Source organism: Emydura macquarii, unplaced genomic scaffold (assembly GCF_026122565.2).
Source record: "Emydura macquarii macquarii isolate MOO-44397 ecotype Brisbane River unplaced genomic scaffold, CSIRO-AGI_Emac_v2 contig_2422, whole genome shotgun sequence".
NCBI classification, from domain to species: Eukaryota; Metazoa; Chordata; order Testudines; family Chelidae; genus Emydura; species Emydura macquarii.
The window spans coordinates 15,932,278-15,955,174 of record NW_027132559.1 but is presented as its reverse complement, the minus strand read 5'-3'; the positions used below and the strand labels follow the sequence as shown (position 1 = coordinate 15,955,174).

The following is a 22,897-nucleotide window of genomic DNA, read 5'->3' as shown; positions in this document are numbered from 1 at the left end:
AGAGTTTTGGGTCCTGATACTGATCTTACTTACTGATGTAAATCAACAGTGTCTTCATTGAAGGCAGAGGAGTTACAAAATTGTGAAATCAGAATGGGGCCCTTACTAGACAAATCACATGCATGGTGCCAGTATAATCTAAAAATAGTCATTCACTTCATGTGAGGAGGTAGTCAATAGGAAGTAAAAGTGATTTATTTTTCAGACCCAGTAATCAGTCATTTGCTCTAGATGCAGACCTGTCCTACATAGTTGCCCTTGCCCTCAGCTCCCACTGACTACAGTTATTCCCTCGCAGGACGTGTGCAGCACTTTGCAAGATGCAGCCCCTACTTTTCAACAGCCCTGTTAATACAAAACTTTTGGGAGACAAAGGGCAGAAATTAATGAGTGGGAGGTTAGAAATAATTAAATAAAGCACTCATACTTCACTGTACTGAATGTGTTCATTTTGCAAGGCTGTCTGAGAGCTAATGTTTGTGTTGTTCCTAAAATAAAAGTATACTCCTCCACCTCTTGGAAGGAAGAAACATGCCATTTGTTTTATGTATGGTGGGACAATGGGTTTGATTCATCCTGCAGGTTTGGATTCTTTTTTGTGTTAAATCTTCCAGAAATGCGAGTGTGGCAGCACAACCCTGAACAGAAATGGTTTCTTTTGGGCAGTCTTCCTGGGAAGACCCCCAAGGAGTCCCACGTGGGGTGAATTGCCCTTTAAAGTACAGCTTATTTTCAGGTTCACGGGGTGCAAATTGCTCCCACTTCACCCAGAGAATGAATCCAGTCATCTGCTGCTAAATGGAAAAAAACATTGAATCCTACCACATCTCTTTTCACTGAAAACATTAGAGAGAAGCAGTTTTAACCAGTAAATTCTCCTTGTTTCCAATTGTCTTTTGAATGTATCAAGGTACCATTATATAGTGAATTTAGCTTCAAAAAAAGCTAAGAGTTGGTAGGGTGGTTTTGTTTCGTTTTGTTTAGCTGCCTCAGCCAGACTCCAAAGCTTCATTAACATGACCTGGGATATATGGAAAACTCCCTTTGGTTGAGCAGTCCCAGAGAAGAAGAATGAACCCAACTCATGTTCCATACACTCTAGATCATGGATTTTTATTTATGTTTTCAACAAGCTCAGCTGGACTGCAGTGACAGCAGAAGCCACAATTTTATACAGTGATGCTTTTAAAACCACTTAGCTCAGAGTGTTGTTATACTAAAGGGGGGGAAATCATTACAAAAAAAAAAAAGCTCAAACCTGGGTGGCTGATATGTTTGTTTTGAAAAGAGGCATTTTTAATGGCTCTTGAGAAAAACAGCGTTTGTAGGACAGATTTGGAGAACAAGCAAATATAAGCCGTTCACAAAATGTTTTTTTTGAGGGATGACTCAAAGAAATAAAGCTCGGTCCCTTTGAAGAGAAACTGAACATGTGCACTTGAAAATATCCGTAGACTTTATTATATTGTCTAATTTCTTTTTCTTTCTTTCTTGTTTTCTTCCTTTTAAAGATGGAGCGACAAATGTCAATGAACTCCAATATCATGGGGATGCAAGGCCCAAATCTCAATAACCCATGTGCGTCACCCCAAGTCCCTCCAATGCATTCAGAAGCCAAAATGGTAAAAAGAAACAATTACAAACTCCTTTTTTATATTGTTTTTACACAGCCGTTACCTGGAGCAATGAAGGCTCTAGGCAGGGATTGCTTGCCTCATTCTTAGTCATGAATCATGTGATCTGTATCCATGCCTGTAACTGGATGTCAGCATACATGCACTTGCAGATGTTAGCAGTCTCCATTGGCTCTGGGTGAGATGGATTTAAAGAGAGTGGACTGTCTGATCCTTACCATGTTTAATAGGAATTTTGGTGAAAATGAGTGAAAAATCAGCAAAAGGGCTGGCTGGTTCTTTGATGGTGTCTGCCACTTGGGTTAAATAAATTGTAAGTAAACAAACATTAGAGTAAAGGGGAGGGGGTGGGGGGAGTGTGCATACTATCTGAATTTTCCAGGCAGGCAAGTGGCATGCAGTGTGATGTCAGAGAAAAGTGTCAGAAGCACAGACTGAACAATGTTTGGAAGATCAGGACTATTTTTTTCTTGAGTGCAGCTGATGAAGTTAGTGCAACTGACAAAGTGATGATTTGGACAAAAATGATTTAGTGTTTTAAATGAAATTGTTACTTCTTATCAGTGCTTAATTTGTGCCAGCACTTGCCAGGGCTGAGCCGCCCGGTACCTCTAGGCTTGGAAGTTCATAGCCCTGACATCTCTGGGCTTGTTGCATCAGTTATGAATGTAAGAAAAACTGCTTGAGCCCCAGCACCTCTTTCATTGCAAATTAAGCACTGCTTCTAATATTTCCTGAAGTTATTGTGATGTGTGTAGTGTGTGCTCAAACCTCCCCGGTAGTATGCAGAAGATTTATTTGTATAAATGCCATTAGCATTGAATTTGTAAGTCCCTCATCCCCATACACCCACTTTCAGGGGAGCATACAGTAATAATACCTTGTAGCTGTGCCCGTCAATATATGCTTATCTTATCATTGAAACATTAATGTTTTGTTTTAGTTATGTAATAATTGTTGGATGGCAGCTGTAAGTGTAAAGATACAGGTTGCCAGATTCAATATGTGGGTCGATTTCAAGATACTTTGGGCCTGATTGTCCTCTCATCCCCATGTAAACTGGGAATGAGCTCATTGGAGTTAGTGGAGTTACACCAATACAAAAATAACACATGAGAGAGGAAACTCAGGCCCCAAAGTTTAATATCTCATCTAGCCTTAAGCTATCACATGCTTATATTTCCTAGTTTGATTAGTAGATATAGAGATATAGTGTCTGTCTATAAAATGATTGACATTCGTCCCAAGGCAAAAGAAAAGATTTGCCTGTCAGTAGGTACAGCTATGCAAAAACTATGTATACAGTGTAAGACCAGAAAACATATACGGTTTTCCTGTCTCTATTTTCTTAGTCATGATAAGTCATGCATTCACCTCACTATTAGTTTGGGTTAGGCTGTTAACCCAAGCTTTGTTAACACCCTGTCTACAACCACACTCTGTAAACATACAGCCAGAAGAACAGTTGTAGCCAAAAATGCTGGCTACTTCAGCCAAGCAAAATCTGTGGTCGAAAGTTCTCTCTGTGCCACACAGTAACAGTGACATGCCAAATGGCAACAGAATCTGCAGCAGAGCTTGTTAAATCTTTTTGGAATAGGCATGTGTTTTTTCAACCCAAGCAATGGTAAGCCAAACCAAATATTCCTTGGCTGAATAAATCCAAAACTGGCATCTATTTTGGAGACTAAAGTTTCTGCCCGCCCCCATTCCTCTCCGGTCCCCCTCCCCCCCCTTATTTTTTTAACTGGAATTGTGAGGCTACTTATAAACAAAATTAAATTATTAGTACATCTGGTGAGAATTCTGTGCTGTAATATCTGAAATTACACTTTAAAGCAGATCGCTCTTTAATCTGAAGAAACTTGTTTTGTCCCAAACTCTGATACATAAAGGGATTGCTCTGTGAAAGCGTCCGCAATCTGAGTTGCTACCTGAGTTGGTATCAGTTCCAGGACATTACAGAACAAAATACTGCCCAAACAACTGCAGATGACTCTTCCAATTGCTCCTATGGGCCTTCCTCTTAGAAAGGCAGCAGCACAGGTATTAACCGATAGAACAGAGGCACCAATTACAGACCATGATCTCCCGGTTTTGAAGATTTACTTTTGTAATATTTCATATTATGTATTTATATTGTATGTTGCAGTTAACACAGGTAACATCCCCTTTCATTCACCCTGTAGGCATTGTGACAGGGCCAGACCTGATGGCTACAGGAGAGTAGTAGAGGGGATCTATATTAGCCCCAGGATCAACAAATCCCTGTTCCCTGGGTGATCCAGCTGGGGTTACTCCAGGGCAATTAGGCCAATTAGGCCAGTTGAGGCCAGTCAAGGAGCTTGCCCCAGCAGTTAAAAGCCTCCCTCTCAGGCAGCTGGGGGCAGCTGAAAGGGAGTTAAGAGGAGGAACAGAGCGGAGGAGAGCTGCTACAGGGTTTGGAGCAAACACTGTTGCTACCACAACCCAAAAGGTACCAGAGACAAGGGGGGTGCCCATCCAGGCACGGCCAGGGATCCAAGGCACACAGGCCTGAGGGAGAACCCCTTCCCACCCAGTTCCAGGAAGCGTACTGCGAGCAGTGGGGCTGAGGACAGGCGACCCAGGGAAGGGAGTAAGTCATGGACTGAGCAGTTTTGAGACTACTCCACACAGGGTCCCTGGGTCGGGGTCCAGGCCCCCCCCTGCTCCCACCCAGGCATATTGCCGGCATAGCCGAAGAGGGCGCAGGACTCACGAAAGGGCAGAACAGGCTGCCCTCGCCACAGCATATAAATCTAAACTGTAAAAATATAATAAAGGAAGAAAAGATAGGAAATATTTAGAGAGAAACGTTCCTTATGACTGTTAATGAATGACAATCTGAATTTTAACTTCGGTCTTCATCACTATCATGTTTGTTCTTTATTAATAAACATCACAATTTTCTTCCTGTTCAAAGCCTGCTAATGTGAGGTGTTGAGTACCTCTTGCAAGTTGAAGTCAGTGGAAGATGAGAGCACTTAACATCTCACAAGATCGAGCTGCACGTTAGGAATGAATTTCAGATTTCTTCTCAAATTATTAATGCTATTATCAATGATGCATCCAACTCCACATATGTGCCATTTTGCTGGCTGCACTCTGTGTTATATTCATATCACATACTATACAAAAGTCACTCAGGCAGCCTAGTGACTGGAGCAGTGCTAGGGACTGATCCAATGGCTACTGTAGTCAATGGCAGTTGGATCAGCACTCTCCATAGATCTACATAGTTCACTCTTTACCCCCAACACAAAGAAGTGCAGAGTATATTCCACTGTAGGCTCCTCTTCAGATATGAGACCTAGATGTAATGCCGAATCCCTCTTGCCTTACATGGGACTAATAGGATTTAACCCATGGTCTAGGCATAACTGTGTTTAGGTCTCTCAGTGATTACCTTGCTCCTATAGAATAAATGGTCATAAATCATCTCACTGTAGACATATACATATATGGAGACGTTTCAATATAGATAGCAAAATCTAAAGAACTTTGTCATAAAAACTTGTCCCAAGCCAGTTTGTTGAGACATGGGGACAAGTGTATAATTTTTAAATCAGCTTTTTCTACCTGCCATCTAGGGGCAGCAAAATCCAGTGACCTAATGTTAGGTTGGTTTTTTTTAAGGTTTCTTTACATTAAAATATATTGCTTGAAATATTAATCTGCTGTAGCTAATAAGACAGAATGGATTTAAATTATAATCACAAAAATTTACAGTTTATTTTATGGTATGTTCCTTCAGAATATTACATATGGTTTTATAACTGTCTGTTAATGAATGAATGAATTTCTAAATCAATATTACTTTCTTGTCAGATTCATAGTTAAAATTCCCTTGCTCCCCAGCAAGCACTCATATTATATATTTCCCCCTCCTTCTGAAGTAAAATTATTAGGTAAAAATGCATCTAGCATATGAACATGTGGCTAAATACACTTCAAGTATTATGGACCTTGAGTTGCCAGCCCTGCCTTTACAGTCACATTGTTACCTGCTCACATACCATACCTGCAACTAGTCGAGTTTGCAATTTCAGAGACTGCCATATTCAGACCTTTGCTTTGCCCCAGTTCTGATATCTTGAGAACCGTTGAGGTCAGAAATGAGTAGTATGCACAGTCCCATTGGAAATGTGAATATCCGATTTCTAAGAGTTTTCGACTCCAGCTTGACTTAGGTAGCTGCTATCACAAGAATTCTTAGAGCTGGAACTAACATTATATACCATATGAAAACTTGGAATGCAAACTTTCAAATGATGCAAAGCATAATCTCTGACTCTGTGTCTCTACTAGAATATTTGCTGCTAAAATCATGCCAGAACTGAAGTAGAGGATGAAGAACAGGTCGATACTCAGAATATCCCGATATTAAAAAGATTTTTTTCCAGTATTTTTCCTATTAAATATTAATTGTGTAAAAATGTTTCAATGGTTTTACAAAACCATAATGAAATGTACTATTTGTTCCCCTACTGTGCCTCCCTCTCCTGGCAGAATCTAGTGGGGCAGGTGGGCTTCAGAACCTGAGCTCCTGCCTGAGCCAGAATTTCAAAGCTATTTTTATAGTACTAGTATGAGCCCTGCTAGCCCAAGTCTGTTGACCCAGCCTGGGAAACTCACGCTTGCAGGTTGTATAGACATACTGTCAGTGTCTTTTTTGGGGGGGGCTGGTTTACAAGTAAGTTTCTTGTAATCTTTATGGAGTATGCCTATGGAGCTATTCACTAGTGTTAATGCACTTTAAGCATTACTGAGGCAAACAGTAATGATATAAAAAGTTGCATGATATTTTTAGCTGATGAAAAAGTACATACATAATATATTAGAAAAGGAAAATCCAATAAGCCAGTAATGAACATGTTCCTAATTATAATGACAATACTAATCATATTAACTGGGCCTGATGTAATTTATCTAAGAAATCTTTGAGAATTTTCGGGGAAGAGAAGGACATAAATTGTAACACTCCTCAGACATGGAAAACATTACAAAGCTTTTGCATTTTAGAGCTGAGATTTCAAAGGCTTGAATATCCACTTCCCAGTGCAATTAATGGAAATGGAGTGTCTAGATCCTCTCTGTGGCTTTGAAAAACTCAGCCCAATTGTAGATAAGTCCCCCTTTCCAGCAGTCTTGTGGAGGTCCGGATAGCTGTGTGTTCAGTGTAGCTATCAGATCTGAATGTGTACAGTTTCTCCATAACTACAGAGTTTCAAGTATGTTGAGAAAGATCAGCTGTGTAGGTAGGAGTCATAGCTTCCATTTACTTACAAGTTGGCTTTCGGAGTGACCTATTAAGTTCTGTGCTGCTTTAGATGTCATAAATAGTTCCTGTTTCCTCATCCACAAGGAGTTATGAGGCTAAGTTAAGCTAAATGGAAAAAATGTTGGATTTAACACTCTCTCTTTCAAGTCTATTGATATTTGCACTTACCTCAGTTGAGCTATTGTAGCTACTCTTGAACATGGAAACAAGAGCTCCTTATGATATCAGTAGCATCTTGGGACATGGCTGGTCTCTTGAGATTGTTTGAAAAAGAAAGCAGAGCAAGGTACAAATACTGGCCCCAGCACTGTAATTTCTCCAGGTGGGAGTTTGACATGAGGAGTACCTGCAGGAATAGACTTACTAAAGTTCTAGATTTACTGTTAGCATTCCATAGCACAGCAAAAATATTGGAAAAAAACAAACAAACAGTTGAATACATTAGTGGATTCCTATGCTTTAAAGTTGAACCCACCAGGACTAAAATCACCTTAGTGGACCAATAAAAATACTTTCAGGAACGTAAACATTTCTAAGCATTGGCACTGGATCAGAGATTGGAAAGAAAAATGTTTTCTCTCTGCCAAACCTTCAACAACAATTTATCACATGCCCACTCAGAATCTAGCAGAGAAAGCAAAGCAAGACAAAACAACTGTGTAAAATGATGTTGCTTTATAGAAAGATCCTCTCATGAACTATTGCATGGTACTTTTTCAAGGCAGTTCAAGGGTTAAGAAGTACACAGCTTCTGCAGTTGTTAACATGAATTGCAAATTTAATTCCTCACTGCCTTTACTGAAAATATATCTCTTATTATATGACTTTGCATTTTAAGCTGGTAAAAGCCAACTTTTCAATGTAATATTGCTGTTGTGTTTCAATAGTTCTATGAGCAAAATTCAGTAGCTTTTCCTGTAGATGGTATGTATGCCTTGCCTTGGAATATTTAACACCATGGGTAATATAAAACTATGGATAAAGCTAGCCATAGTTTATTTTCTGTACTGAAATGAGACCATATACCCTTCATGCTTAAATGCTGCATTATTGAACTAAAGTAATGAGAAACTAATTCTTTTTAAGCCCCCAGTAGCTCAACAAGTAAAGTAGGGGAACAGCCACTTTAGTTAGTCATGCAGGCTATGAATACATGTTGAATATTTAATCTCACTTTTACCAAGTGTGCACAAAGTATTGCTGACACAAGTTGTAGCGATTCTTAGCATTTTTCTTTCTTTGTGGCACTTTATCTGCAATGATCTTATTGACTATTTGACAGGAAGAGCTTGAATTTTTATTATGTTGTTTGCCTTTATTCAGCTGGGTGTTACTCAGCTGGTCTGTCTTCCTCCTAACCAACTAACCTTCCTCCCCTCTCTTGTTCCCTTTCTCCACCCCATCTGTTTTCTCATAGGATTTACTGTCTTTGCAGATTTGTTTCTCATTCTCCTTCTTCCTTCAGTGTCCACCCTGATTTTGTAACCATAGCAATAAATGAAATACAATCTCAATATTTTCATGTTCTAGCTATCATCTAGCCAAACACATGTGCTGCTGGATCTTGTTTTTGTGTGTGTCGTAAGATTCTAAAGACTTATGTCAGATGCATCTGTGTACATAGACAGCAGTAGTCTGGTTCAGAGGTCTCCCTTTCAGACAAAGTTCTGTTCATGTAAACTCATGTATGTGGCTGTGGGAATCGGTGCAAATAAAAGCAACTCCTTGTGTCATTGAAGCCAGGAAAAAAGGAAATTTGTTGTGTTATGGGGAAGTTCTGCCTCACAGAGATATATTTCAGTCTTTTGCTTGGAATTTGTACAGCTTTCACTTTCCAAGATTTTTGCAAGAGTCACTAGTAATGGAAGTTGTTTTGCACTTTGGGCAGGTCTGCCAAAGTCTGGCATTCGCTTGGGATGTACAGTAAGTCTCCTCACAACATAAATGCTCTCAGAGGTGCAGGGGAAGGTATTTAATACAACATGAACAGCTCCAGATTTTATCAGCCCAGGAAACTTATTGTACCATAAACAAATCCTCATGTTAAACAAGTTAGAAAATGCTGCTTTTCTTCGCTTTACAGGTTCTAGGTTTTTCTTGTTATTTTAAGTTATCTTCTTTTTTCTCTCTCTCTTATTATATTATGTACATTGTGTACACATAGCATTTTACATTTTCAAAGCTCTGCACATACATTAACTAATTATTCATCTGGGGTAATTTAGTATTGTTACAATGTTATAGTTTGGGAATTGAGGTCGAGAGGTGAATTGAGTTGCCTAGGGTCACACAACTTGCCAGTGGCAGAGATGAGGTGGGGGGGAAAAAGGAGTTCCTGGCTTTCAACTCTGAGTTCGGTCCATTAGACCATGCTATTCCTCTCTGGATAGGATTTACTTACAATCATTGCACAAGAGTTGGGCTTAGGAGACGGTTTACACATCCAGTTCCAGAGTGGGTTTGGGGGTCAAAGCCAAATGGAGGCGGGGGTTTCAGTTTGGATTCAATAGCACTGAAATCTTCTGAACTACTTTCATGAGATTTTGGCTCAAAGTTACAAATATTACGGATCAGCTCTTATTGTGAAATTTCTGTCATCTTCTGTGATGAAAGTTTTGTAGGATCAGATTTCCGTATGCTACAGGTTCCACCATTTTGGATGGAAATCTCATGAGAGCACCTATTTTCGTAAGATTTCAGAAACATCCAAACCAGGCCTGGAAAATAGTTTCTTTCCCATTTTGAATGTAACACAAACTTGAAATCACAGGGGGTATGAGGAGGTATTAGGATCCAAGGATTCAGATGCAAGTCCCCTGACCCCTGCAATATAAAAGTATTTCATATTTTAAGTTTCTTTAGAAATAACAGGGGTTTTTAATGTGTATATCTATCTGAGACAATTTCTTTAGGCACTGAGAATGTAAATATCTGATTATTTAGTTAGCTAATAGGATTTACAAATACAGGCCCCAGTCCCACAATGAGCTCTACAAAGGCTCAGAATTAAACCCCTATGAAGCTTATTGTAAATTAAGGGCCATAGTTCAAATACATCTTAGAAACTGAGTTAAGTTGGAAGGGACATTCATACATTTCTATCCCTCTTTAGTTTGATTCTTTTAAGTATGGACAGTCACCCTTTCTGGAAGTGAAAGGGTCACAGACCGTCCTCCAGATGTTCAGGAGAGCAGCTTTTCTCATTTATGTTCAGCTAGTTATCAAGGCGGTAGTTTAAAATGCCTTGGACAGACTAGGTCCCCCACCCTGGAAACACTTACGTAGCAAACTTTACTGTGCTACACTTGCTGTTTTTACTAGCAAAACATTGGCTTATTAAATGTTTATCTGAGCTTTTAGCATATGAAGTGCCATGAATAATGTTTTCAAATGTGTGTTTCAAGCAGACTACACAGGATATGGTGTAGATAGTTACATCCTCTACATTATGTATCCCACCTATAGTGTAATTTCTTTCAATTGCCTCGCTCTGTGGGAGTCAAGCATGGCTTAGAGAATTCTGGTGACACTGTGACCAACAACCACTCTCATCTTTATTGGGGACATTTTATTAGCATGCAGCAGTTTGTAGCCTTGGTAGGTTGCACCTCTGTTATGGTTAAGACAGCTGTAATTTGCTTCATTTCATATAATTAGCTGGTGCCTTGAACTCCAGGAAAGTTAGCAGTGTGTGTCTCAGATCGTTAATGTCTGGGTGCCTCATGCCTCTTTAATGCTGTAGGGGAAGAGTATGTCTGGTGTACTTAAGGAGGTTGATTGAATGGCCCTAAGTCTTTTAAGAATTATAATTATATAGTTTTATGCACACTATTGAAACCAATTGGGACTATACTAGGAAATGTTAGAAAATAAAGCTGTTATTTTAAGATAGTATCTAACTAATCATCTAATACAGCTATCAATGGGAATGTACTTCCATTGATAATTAAGTTCCACTTACTTATATCTTCCTGCATCCAAGTTAAGGGATACTTTAAGGTATAATTCAGCCCCAAATTTATATTGTGTTAAAAATTAGATGTCACAAAAACTGAGAGAAATAGAAATGTTTGCATCAATTTTATTTTTCAATCCAGGGAAACAGTTTATAAACAAAAAAACAGAACAACAACACCCCCCCCCCCCCACCATTTCCTGGTAACATTGAAACACAAACACTACAACATTGTGCTGTTGCTTCAGAGCTTGCCTTGAAACTCACTAGATAGAAAAGAGAAATGGACTAGTTTTGTTTTCAGTTACATTTTTTTTGATTCCTCCAGTTTTTTGATAATCTGAGGTGATATTAGTGACATAGGTAAGGAATATTTAAAAAAATATATGGTCCAGGTCTTCAGCTGCTGGAAAGTGATTTATCTTCATTGACTTCAATGGAGCTATGCTGATTTACCTCAACTGAGGACTGGCTCATGTTTTTAAGATCTCTGCAGTGGACTGGGGAAGAATCCTCGAGCCTCTCAGCACAAAGAACTAAAGGATACCCCCCCTAGACAGACAGGGGGAAGTGCAAAGACAGTGAGAACACAGTAACATGAGTATGTCTTTGCTGTGGGACCCCTCAGACCTGGATTAGGCTAACCCAGGTGCTCAGACCCAGTACCAAACACCTGGGTTAACTGTGCAGTGAAGACATCCTTGACTCTGTTCTAACTGGCTTTAACAAACTATGGGAGGATAAAGTTCAGTTTTTTGCTCTATTTTTGGTGGCGTCACTTTGCTTAGATATCTTTTGTTTTCATGCATTGATATTTTACCCTCTCTTCCATCATCTTATAGGAATATTATTTGACTATACAATTTTCAGCATTATTTTATATATTTATTTATGTGATTTTTTTTTTAAATAAATTCCTTTCTGTAACTCCAAATAGACCATCAAAAGATTTAAAACTTTAATCTGTGACTTTGGACAGTTACAGAAAATATTTGTGTCTTGTGTGTCAGGTATTTGTATTGATGAATAACGATTCTGAGCCAAAAGTTGCCATCTCTTTCTCTGAAACCTTTGGATAACTCAGGCTATTAAATCTAAGCCATATTATTTGGGAATGTTCAAATTAGCCTAAAAGCCAGCTCTCACTATATACACAAACAAAATTCATTCTTCGTTCTGCATCTGAAAATACGTATGTAATCCAATGCTGCTTTTTAAGTTTGCAAGAAATATTGTGATATTTTTATTATGGTATTTCAGCTCACACTCATGCTAATATGAAAAGTTTAGTAATGGCATATCCTCAGTACAGCCCTCAAGTGCCAAGGTTACACATGAAGCCTGGTGGGATCAAACAAATGTTTAAATATGTACCAAAGCCTAAAATAGTCTTTACTAGACCTGTACAAATTATTTTAAATTATATAAATATTTTTAATATGTCTGGCTTCTGACAGAACACTACTATATACCAAAGTATGACATTAGCTGCCCTGTGCCAACTTTTCAAATTTTTTTTCTGACACACTTAGCATCGTTATTGGTTCAGACTAGAGCCTGCTTCTTGTATCGTATGTGGTTCAGCAAAAAAGTTTGTGGAGAAGATAGACCTAGATTTTGCTACTCCTAATGGAGAGACAGAGTTCATTAGGACAAGGTTCCAAATGAGCTTTATTCTTGCTGCCAACATAGTGCTAAGGACAGAGATATCCATGATAGAGTGTGACATCCCAATTTGCTTTCTGATCTGATGAGCATGTACAGCCGTTCTGTAGGCTGGTATGGTATGTCTGTGTGTGTGTGTGTGAGGGAGAAGAGAGTGTACATTTGGGTTCCTGCAACAAACATCTTTATCTCATTTCATAACTAGAATGAACATGATCTCCTTGGATTCTCTTAACTAGACTGTCATATTAAAGCCATGACTTAATAACTGGAGATAATAAAATGGGGGAATTCTCATAGCTTCATTTTAACAGATGGCAAAGCTTTGAGATTTTAAAAAATGGATAAATTGAAGAGTTCTGGGTATTTCTTTTGCAAAGTCAGTTGGTTAAATGACTGCTTTTATATTTTTCTTTTCCAGAATGATTCATTCCTTCTGTTTCTGCTGTACATTCTTAATCTATATAAACACATTTTATCTCTGGCTTTTTATTTATCTGTGCATTACTTTATCTTTTGATAAGAAAGCATTTAAATTTCATGAAATACTTTAGAATGTTGAGGATCAATAAATAACTGAAAAGTCATGGGTATTAACCAAAGCTCACTTATTAACATCTGTCTGTGATGACTTCCGTTTACATCAACAATGGGAAATTTGTTCTGCTGCACCAATTTACAGTGAACTGTCTATCTTTTAAATGGTGTTAGTGGTGGATTAATTTGACGGGAAGCTTGATCTAAGTAGTGTTTGTATTAGATAGTTGAATAAAGGATTCCCAGAGGGAGTTTAAGGATTATGCAAATAACTTGTGGATATATACATCAGCACAGAGAGAATTCATATAGGAGACTTTCTGCTTCCATGATGAAACTAGCAGCTATGGAGACTTCCAAGAACACTGGGATCTGTCACTTCAGAAAATTGTGTAGACTGTTCCATTTTACAACTTTAAAAATTAAATGTGTTTCTCTCTGATACTGGAAGGTTCAGGATGTTGTTATATTAATCTAATTAGATTTAGGGGGTCACCTAATGCCCCCCCAAAGCCCCACATAAAATATCTTTGCATAGAGTAACTCTGACAATCCAGGGAAGAGGAAATGCAGAGGTGGAACACATGCAGCCTAGCCTCAGTCAGTACTACAGCCCATATAGTAGCTGTAGTAGTATCTCAGTTATGGTGTATACTCTCTCAACTCTAGCTTGCTATTGTCTGGTGAAACTGCAGTTTTCATTTCCACAACCCATTTCCTTGGCCTGCCCATTCCTGCAGTGAAACGAACCATGGGGTATGACAAAACATTGTATTAGAGGGTTGTGGAGGCCTCAAAGCAGAAATAATGCACTTCTGCTGCAGTTGGGTCTTTTGGCATGGAGAACTTTAGAGGTCAGGCTTAGGTCCTGAATCCTTTTAACCAGGGCCAGCTTAATGCATAGGCACCAGAACTCTATGCTGAGAACCCCAGCTCCTGGTGTCATGTGATCACATCAGAATCTCCGTTTTTGTTTAAAAAAAAGTACATTCTCGTTCTTGTGACTATGAAGGAAAGTTTGAAGTCATGACCTGCGTGTAATCAATGCAGTGTTATCTACCTGAATTTGCAGGTAGCTTGAAACTATAATTCTGAGAGGTATGATCAGACCAATGCATTTCAATGGGGTGTTAATTCCAAAACCTATTGCTTAGTTTATATCAATGGAGTGTTAACACCAACAGCTCTGGAGGGCCTTGCTGGCACCACCCCAGCAGAGGATTGCATATGTGGCGGGAGAAGAGTGTTGTGAATTAGTTTTGGAGGGTTCTCATGAAGCCACTTCTCTTCTCTGGGTGAAGGAGAGAGGAGAAGTGATAGATCCCTGCTGCTACTTCTGTGAGGAAAAGGAGAAATCATGCCATTACCCTTGCCTCTTTGAGTTGGGAGGGGAATCTCCTTGCATTCAGACATCTCTAGTGTATTTTAGGTTTTATGAAATGTCCATGACTTTTTCAAATCTCACAAAATATTTTTTCCCTCAATTGAAACCATTGTTTTTCATGGGAAGTTTAATTAAAAAAAAAAAAAGTTTTCAACCAAATAGAAGCCTCTGCTATGCAAGCAATAATTCTTCTTTTTGTCAAATAATTTTTGTCCAGCTTCCATGAGTAACAGGGGAACAAACATGTTTGGAAAAAAATTATTCAGTAGCCCAAACCTCACATTTTTCCAAGCCGTCTGGAACTTGTATCTCAAGTTTTGAATTCTGCTTTAAATCTAAAACTGGTCATAAAATTAGCCAGCCCCTTTAAACTGCATACTTATCAGGGGATCAGACAGGTGCAAGTGAGGGAAGAATGTGACTGTAACTCTATGGATATGACCAAAACTTCAGTCCACTCAGTCCCATTATGAGAATTTATATGACAGATTAATTTTCTCTTTAGTATATGTACTTGCATTAGAGCTCTAAAAATATGATGTGGAATTTTGTAGTTTCTTTAGGAAGTAATTCTACATGAATATAAAGAGAGGGCCTGATTCTCAGTCACACCTTTTACACAGTTTTGTATCTGAACATGTGGAAGAAAACTTGCATCGCATGGCTCCATGCTCCTTTATAAAATCTCTCTTATTACACCTACAATATGTAATGTTAGCATGGCATTAGCGAATGCTATACCTGCCCACTTTAATCCCCACATGCCATTCAATGTGTCTCCCTTAATAAATTATGTACTTAAGAAGCAATAGCAATAGCTGAGATTCTTGAGACAGGAAGAGTCACATTACCAGAAAGGCTGATTAAAATTAAATTGTAGCAGACAACAGTTGTGTTACAAAGGAGGGCTCTATTACAGCCAACTCACTTTCTTAGCTAACCTCTGACTTATTTATTTCTCCTGTATGCTGCAGTCTGCATACTCTTTTTAGTTGTAATGAGCATTAATTGATTAGCTGGATCTATGAAGAGCTTGAGCACTAGTAAGTACTATCCCAGTGGGTACACACTAAATAGTTTATGAGGTAATTAGTATTTTAATGCCTTTTCTAATGAGCCTTTTCAGTAATGAAATCTCATGAGAATGTTATTGGTTCAGATATATTTCTTCAGACACAACAGAAGGTAAGCTAATGCCGTTAAGAGATTTTAAAGCTAGTTTATAAAACAGCTTTAGTAACTTATTTCTGAACACGTGCCTGATTCATTTTCCTTTATTAAAAACAAGTGCAATTTTTATTTTTTCCCTTGCTGCTGTGTAGCTTGTACTCCCCTCTCCCCATGCTTCCTTACAATATACTGCCATTTTAGATTCTTGAGATAATTTCTGAGGCTGATCTCTTTGACTCTTCAGTAAGTAAATAATACCATACTGTCTAAGTGTGTTGTTTCAGATGTGTTCTCATCTCATCCTGGGGAAAAAAACCAACACACTGTGCCTGGCTGCACAGTTACTTGGATTTATGGCTGGTGTCAGGTTTGAGAGAATGACCAACCTCACAAGGCCTTTCAATGTCAAACCAATGCCTATATTCTGGAAGCTAGAAAATGGACCAGAGACTGTGGTCTCACAGGCAACCTGAGCTAAACACCCTTTTCAGAGTTTGGGGATTTATGGGGATTATCCCCAGAGTTTGAGGATTACCCCCCAGTTTGATGGGGCAAGTACTCTGCCTGGCATGTTTTTATTTCTAATACTTAAAATAAGCAGCTGTAGCAGAGCTTCAAAGGGTTTTTGCTAGGTAGAGCTTTTAACGGTGTGTATCATTTCATCTGTGACTATGGTAACAACACCACTTTTTACCTTATAGAGGCAAAGCACAGTCAGAGATGCATAATTGAAACAATTTGTTATTCTGCACCCATAAATGCACCCCAAATGTAAGGAATGAAGTATAATGTTAGTGATAATGATTAACTTTTATATTGCATCTTTCACCCGAAGATCACAAAGCACCAGGCAGACCTTATAAACTGATTTACAAACTGTGTATAGAGATTACTTCCAGCTCTGAAATGCAGCCTTCTCTTGGCAGGCACAGTTTAACAGCACATAATAGTGCTACAAAACAGTTCAGGCTGGATCGTGAAGAATAGATGCTTTGGAAGCCTATGTTTCACAAATCAGTCCTATCTGTTTGAAAATGACACATACATTAAATGCTTTTGGAAAACTTTAATTCTAATGTAGTTATATAAAATCTAATGCTAGACTTAATAGATTTAATGAAACAATAGGAAAACCCACAAATAGTCCTCATGATGTGATATAAGATGTAACGGTCCTAGTTACTCCCTGTTATAACTCCATGGGAGTATGTGGAATTTCACCAAGGATGAATTTGGCTCGTAACTGTTACACTGTTGTTAAGATATTTCTCTATCTTTCTGCTGGAAATCTCTTTCTGTCTCTGTAGACACCTACCAGTTTATCTTGATAACTAACTGTTGGTATCGGTCTAGCTAAGGTTTTTTTTTAAGGCATCCCACCTATCACTGTGGCTCCTAGTGCTAATCAATGGCACTAAATATATTGACTCTCAAATCACCAAATGTAATACATTTCTAACACTTATCGAAACATTATGCAATTTGACTAAACATATTTGGGATCTCACAATATGGTAGATGGTGAGTAACACTCAAAGGACCAAGATCTTCCAACATTGTCCATGTAAAGATCATCCGCCATCTTCACACCCTGCAATCAGAGTCCCAATAATAGTGGAGAGGATAAAGATTTCTAATTCAGCTGTTAACAACATTTGTTGATCCTTGGGCTCAGATCGCTCCCTTGGAACTATTTGTGGGGGCACCTCTGTACATTGATCCTTTCCTCAGTCATGCAGAAAATCCTCACTTGCCGCTGCTACTCTGTTACCTTTCTGCAAGATCACGGAACCAAGCACAAGAAGGCGGTGAGGGAGACTAGAGAGCCAAGGACTAGAGAAGGAAGTTCTGGGGTGCACTATGCACATTCTCCAAGGTCCATGTGTATTACAGTCCAATGCATTGACAACCAAAACAACCCACGGAATATTTTGGTGGAAATTCTATGAAGGAAAATTTCAGGGATTCCTGTTCTGTGCTCAGTTTTTTACACACAGGGGAAATGATCTGGCCCTCGGTCTGTAAAACATCTCTGCTTTGTCTGAGGTTAGCATCTATGGCTTGCTTTGCTGTAGTGGCCTTTGAGCTTTGTTGGAGCCATCTTTGAGCTTTACTGGGGGACAGGTTTTGAGTCCTGTCAGAGTGAAGCCCAGTGGCTGACATGGGCTAGGGAAAATCCAGAGCAGTGGGCAAGTTTGTACGGGTGATTGGGTGGCTGGCAGGTCAACCCGTATCAGAGGCAGTCTGGACCCATGGTCTGAGTGCTCACTAAGGGTCAGTAACCAGGAGATCCAATCCACGGGGCTGGGTCAGTGGATTAGGAAGGCAAGTGCGGGCAAGTCAGTAAGGGAAAGTCAGGTGACTCATCAGGGCAGCAAGGCAGGGTCAGATGAGCCAACAGCAGAGTCAGATGAGGCAGTGGTGTGACAAGGTAAGGATACACAAGGTAGTGAGACAAGGTGGCATGGGCAGTATCCTGTTGCTCAGATAGCTTCCTCTTCCTTTTGAGGTCTTTATATAGTCCAGGTATCCAATGAGAGTGCTGTCTGTCCAGCCAATGAGGGACCTCACATGTAGCTGCTGTGGAGCCACAGGCTGTGTACAGGGGTGATGGTTCAATGTACCGTTGTGGCACAGAAGTTAGGGAGGCCATCTAGGGACCCACCACATTGGTGTTCAAGAACAGGATCCTGACATTCTGTTCTTGCTTTTTAACTAATTGAAGCTACTTGTACATTTTGGAATGTACTGACACTGTTTTATTAACTTGTTCACAGAGTTGGTGTTTTTGTTTGAACTGCTTGAGCTATTGCCTGTTTTTGCAGAGACTTTTTAGGGTATGTTTGAAACCTGATGTATTAATGCTATTATGTGAAGTACGTCCTGATGTTAACCTCCAAAGTTCATTGAAGTCAGTCGGAGCCTGTCCATTGATTTCAATGGGCTTTCGATCAGGCCCTTTATCTCTTTTCCATTTTTTAAAAGAAAATTGTCTCTTGAGAAAACTCACTAGTGCTCAAGTCCTGCTGGCCTTTTGGTTGCCACTTGATGTGTGTGTTTTAATTAGAGTGGGCTAAACAGACTAGGGAAACATCTGCCTGATGACCAAATTCTCTTCATTCCTGAAAGAGCATCTCAAGATGGTTTCCTTTTGTTAGTTTTTATTTTATTCTTTTATTCAACTGGTGACTAACATTTATGGAGGCAGCAGTAGCTCTTAATGTTTGTTACCTGTTCCTGGTAGCTTGACGCATCATCTGTTGTTTTTTAACTTTCCAAGTAAGAGCTTTGCTGCTTGCTTCAGGGAGACCACTTACCTACTTAGTTAGGCTAGTGCTTAATTACCTTGCTGAATCAAGATCTAAATTAGTAAATTAAATTACTGCGTTAGCAACTCTCACAAGTCTGAGTGTTAAAGGTGACATGTATAATAAGGAAGAGATTTAGGATGAGAAGAATAAAATCTGGTAAAATCAGTCCAGGAGAAGTCAGAAATGGGCTGCTGGGTTATATTAGACAGAGATTAGCATACAGAAAATGCAGTAAGGGTGCATTAAGTGTGATTTTACCTGTTTTCTATCTCAAAGTATAGTAGGTATATGGCATAGGACATGCATGCCCTTCCTCAATTCCTACTTGCTATTTTTGGGAATATATCCATATTTTAATGAAGTATCACACCATCTTTAGATGTACCCCCAATTAGTAGATAAGCATCTCCTTTTCCTCCTACTCCTCAATTACATCTCACTCAGAAGGTTGCCACAATGCATTTTTCTGGCTCAGAGACTGCAATTGGCATATAATTGAAATAAAGTAGCTGCCTATCCCATTTTGTATGGAAAGAACATAAGAATCAGAGATGCATATTGGATGGTAGAATATGATCCTTCCTTTACAAGTGGCACCTCTTTGAGTTAATAATGGCTTTGCTAGTGTGCAAAGAAAAGATTCCTGGCCTGTATTTGTTGATGCAGCTGAATCCATTGGGATCCCAATGTGAGAGTCACCCTGAGTATAACGCTCGCATTAGTCTCTGTTCTGTTACACAGAATGCTAGAACTGATCGCCAGAAGCTAATTAATGGATTCTGGCTCCACCATGTCAGTCTATTACTAAATACAGTGGCTAGTCACAAATTATAGTTTACCGAATGGCTATGTGCATGAGGAAAACATTTAATCAACACTAATAATTAGGCTGTTATAAAAACAAGGTTTCTAGATTGCTTTGGAGCACTGGACAAAATAACTATAGCACTTTACTACTGCAAAACCTATTGCTGCCATAATAATAATGGAGAAGTAAAAAGCTGCGATATTTACATTCACTTTCCAAGTGTGCCACCAAATCGCAACACTTTCACAAAATAGTAGTAGTCATTATTGCAAATACTGAACCAATCCTTAGGGATGTGAATTTTCTTTGTTGCGAGACAAGGCATTAAAGTCTTCGCAAAGGGATATCTTTCTGATTGAGATTACATTAATGCTGCTTGAGTTTACATATATGCTGCTTGACCAAGTCGATGCTTTGTTACTAATACCCATAACAGTTAAGCTAGTAGAAAAATCACTGCTGGCAGAGTAGTTCAGCAAATCACCAGGCAGCCTGTGCTGCTGACACACTTTCGTTCTTGAGCAATGACTTCATACCTTGTGCTTTTGTATTCTTGGGAAGAGGAATCCATAGCTTGGAGAGTTGCTAGAAGCAGCATGGTTAAATGAAACCTCAACAGTAAGCAACTCGTGTTACTGAAGCATGTCACTGAAATTTTTGGCACAAATTCTAACTCTGTGCCTGGGCTTGAGATTTGTTTTAGAGTTTGTCATCCCATAGATACTGCTTTAGACTTTCTGTATTTTCTCTCTTTTTCTGTGTTGTCCAGGAGAACAAGTGAAAGAATAAGTATATGCATTTTAGTTTGTTTTACTCTGAGTTTTCTATGGTTCAGTTCCAGTAGCATGACTATTAAATGAATGAGGTTGCACATTTGCCAGAATAAAATTCCTAGTGACCCATTGTCTGTTGCGTGCGTTGGTTGGTTTGTTTTAAAAGTTTGCATGAATTCAATGGGAATGAAAGCAAGGGATTAATAACATCTAATAGTTATACTGTAGACGGGAGTGGGTACAATCTACCAAGGTGTATCTATCCTGACCTGCAACATCTTTTCTCTTCCAATCCTGGGTCTCCCTTCAGTAGATTCATACATGCCAAGGCCAAAAAGGATCATTGTGATCATCTTGTCTGACCTACTGTATAACACAGGCCATAGAACCTCTCCAAAATAATTCCTAGAGTATATCTTTTAGAAAAACATCCAATCTTGATTTTAAAATGGTCAGTAGGAGAATCCAGCACGCCCCTTGGTAAAATGTTCCAATGGTTAATTACTCTCACTGTTATAAATTTCTGACTTATTTTCAGTCTGAATTTGACTAGCTTCAACTTCCAACCATTGGATCATGTTATATCTTTCTCCGCTAGATTGAAGAGCCCATAATTAAATATTTGTTCCCCATGTAGGTACTTACATCAAGTCACTTTTTAACTTTTTCTTTGTTAAGCTAAATAGATTGCGCTCTTTGAGTCCATCACTATAAGGCATTTTTTTAACCCTTTAATCATTTTCATGGGCCTTGTCTGAACCCCCTCCAGTTTTTTAATATCCTTCTTGAATTGTGGAATCATACTGAATTTGGTAGTGGTTTTACAATTTCCTCAAAATTTGGTTTAGGATGAGATTACAAACTCATTTTTACTTTTGACCTAATCAGCATTTAACACTAGTTCTCCAGGTTCATAATTTATGTTAAGAATATGTTAGCCCCATGACAGGGCCATGACTTCATAAGTAGAGAGAAGAGAGAGTGTGTTTTTCCCTGCCTGTTTATGCTGCTGACTTATTCTGAAGCACTTTTGTCCCATATATGCTGTGTAACTGTCTGATCTTAAATAGAATGTCTGCAGTAAAAATGGTGAAATTTAAGGTAGGGGCTGATTAACTTGGATAAATTTAGGATAGAATATAGTACTGGAGAGACAGAGTCCAAAATCAAAGAATTTAGGTCTGGAATAGAATTAACCCAAAGTCTGAGTCAAATGGGGGTTGAGGGTATGTCTGTACTGATGGTGGCAAAGTCACCGTCGTCAATCGATCTTTCTGGATCGATTGAGCGGTCAGTATAGACCCGCTCAATCGATCAGAAGTCGATGCAGTAAATCCACCCCCTCAAGTGGCGTAGCAGTGCAGTGAAGACAGCGTGCAGAAAGAAAGCACAGCGGTCAACGGGAGTAGCTTGCGTAACTCCCGTTGACTGCCGCCAAATTTCCAGGGCTCAGACCAGGGCTCAGATTCAGGTTCCGGTGAGGGCCTCTGCCAAGATTTTAGTAGAAGAATGTTTTAAATTTGTGCAGATGAAGAGAATCTATTGAAGCAGATTGAAATTATCCAAATTTCAATTTTTCGACAAATGTGTTTATCAAAAATTCAATTTTAATAGAAGCACCCAAAAAAAAAACCCCTGTAAAATTCCCTCTAAAATTCCATCAAAAATGTTTGGCGCTTTGAATCAGCTCTACAAATGATTTGGGAGGACACCATCAAGAGTAGAAAGTCTAAAGCTATTTGCAAATTTTGGCGTAGTATTGTTATAATCACAAATCTATCCTCTGTCAAGGGACTATAACCCTGTCCGTGTGGAAGGGTGGATTCCATGAGAGCATAGGCATTAGGTATATGCCTATGATATACAACATATAATGATGTAATAAGAAGTGGTTAATAGCTTCAAAGCATGCACTCTACCTTATGCCTGTTTTTATTTCAATAACCATCAGTAGTTCCAACTATGGATAAAAGTATCATAATTATGGGCCTCATCCTGCACCCATTGAAATCAGCAGGAATTTTGCCATTCATTTATGTGGGCACAAGATGAGGCAGGTCCTATATAGAACTTTAAAAAAGATATCCAGGTACTGTTGAAATCAACTGCAAAATTCCCATTAATTTCAGTGGAGCAGGATATCCCTGTAGGTTTTACCATCTGTAGCTCTGTACATGACTGTTAATCATTAAACAATCAATTATTTGTATTTTTTGTGAATGCTAATTAAAACAATACCTGTAATTTCTAAATTAGGTCATTAGTTAAGGCAATCTTCAAGGTTATTTTGTGTTTATTGGGTTGCTAGGGATACCTAATACATCAATATGAGTGGAAGCGTTTAATGCAATAGCCAGA

The 22,897-nt window shown here is 38.9% G+C and overlaps 1 protein-coding gene across 6 annotated transcripts in view; it reads left to right on the top strand.

The window, feature by feature from the left end:
* Positions 1-22,897, top strand: part of CREB5 (cAMP responsive element binding protein 5) — a 305,374-nt gene that overhangs the window by 228,149 nt on the left and 54,328 nt on the right. For all 6 annotated transcript variants that reach the window (XM_067562002.1, XM_067562001.1, XM_067562003.1 and 3 more), the window contains one exon: positions 1,512-1,622. In XM_067562002.1, the coding sequence (XP_067418103.1) occupies positions 1,512-1,622 (111 nt within the window). The remainder of the gene's footprint in view (positions 1-1,511; positions 1,623-22,897) is intronic.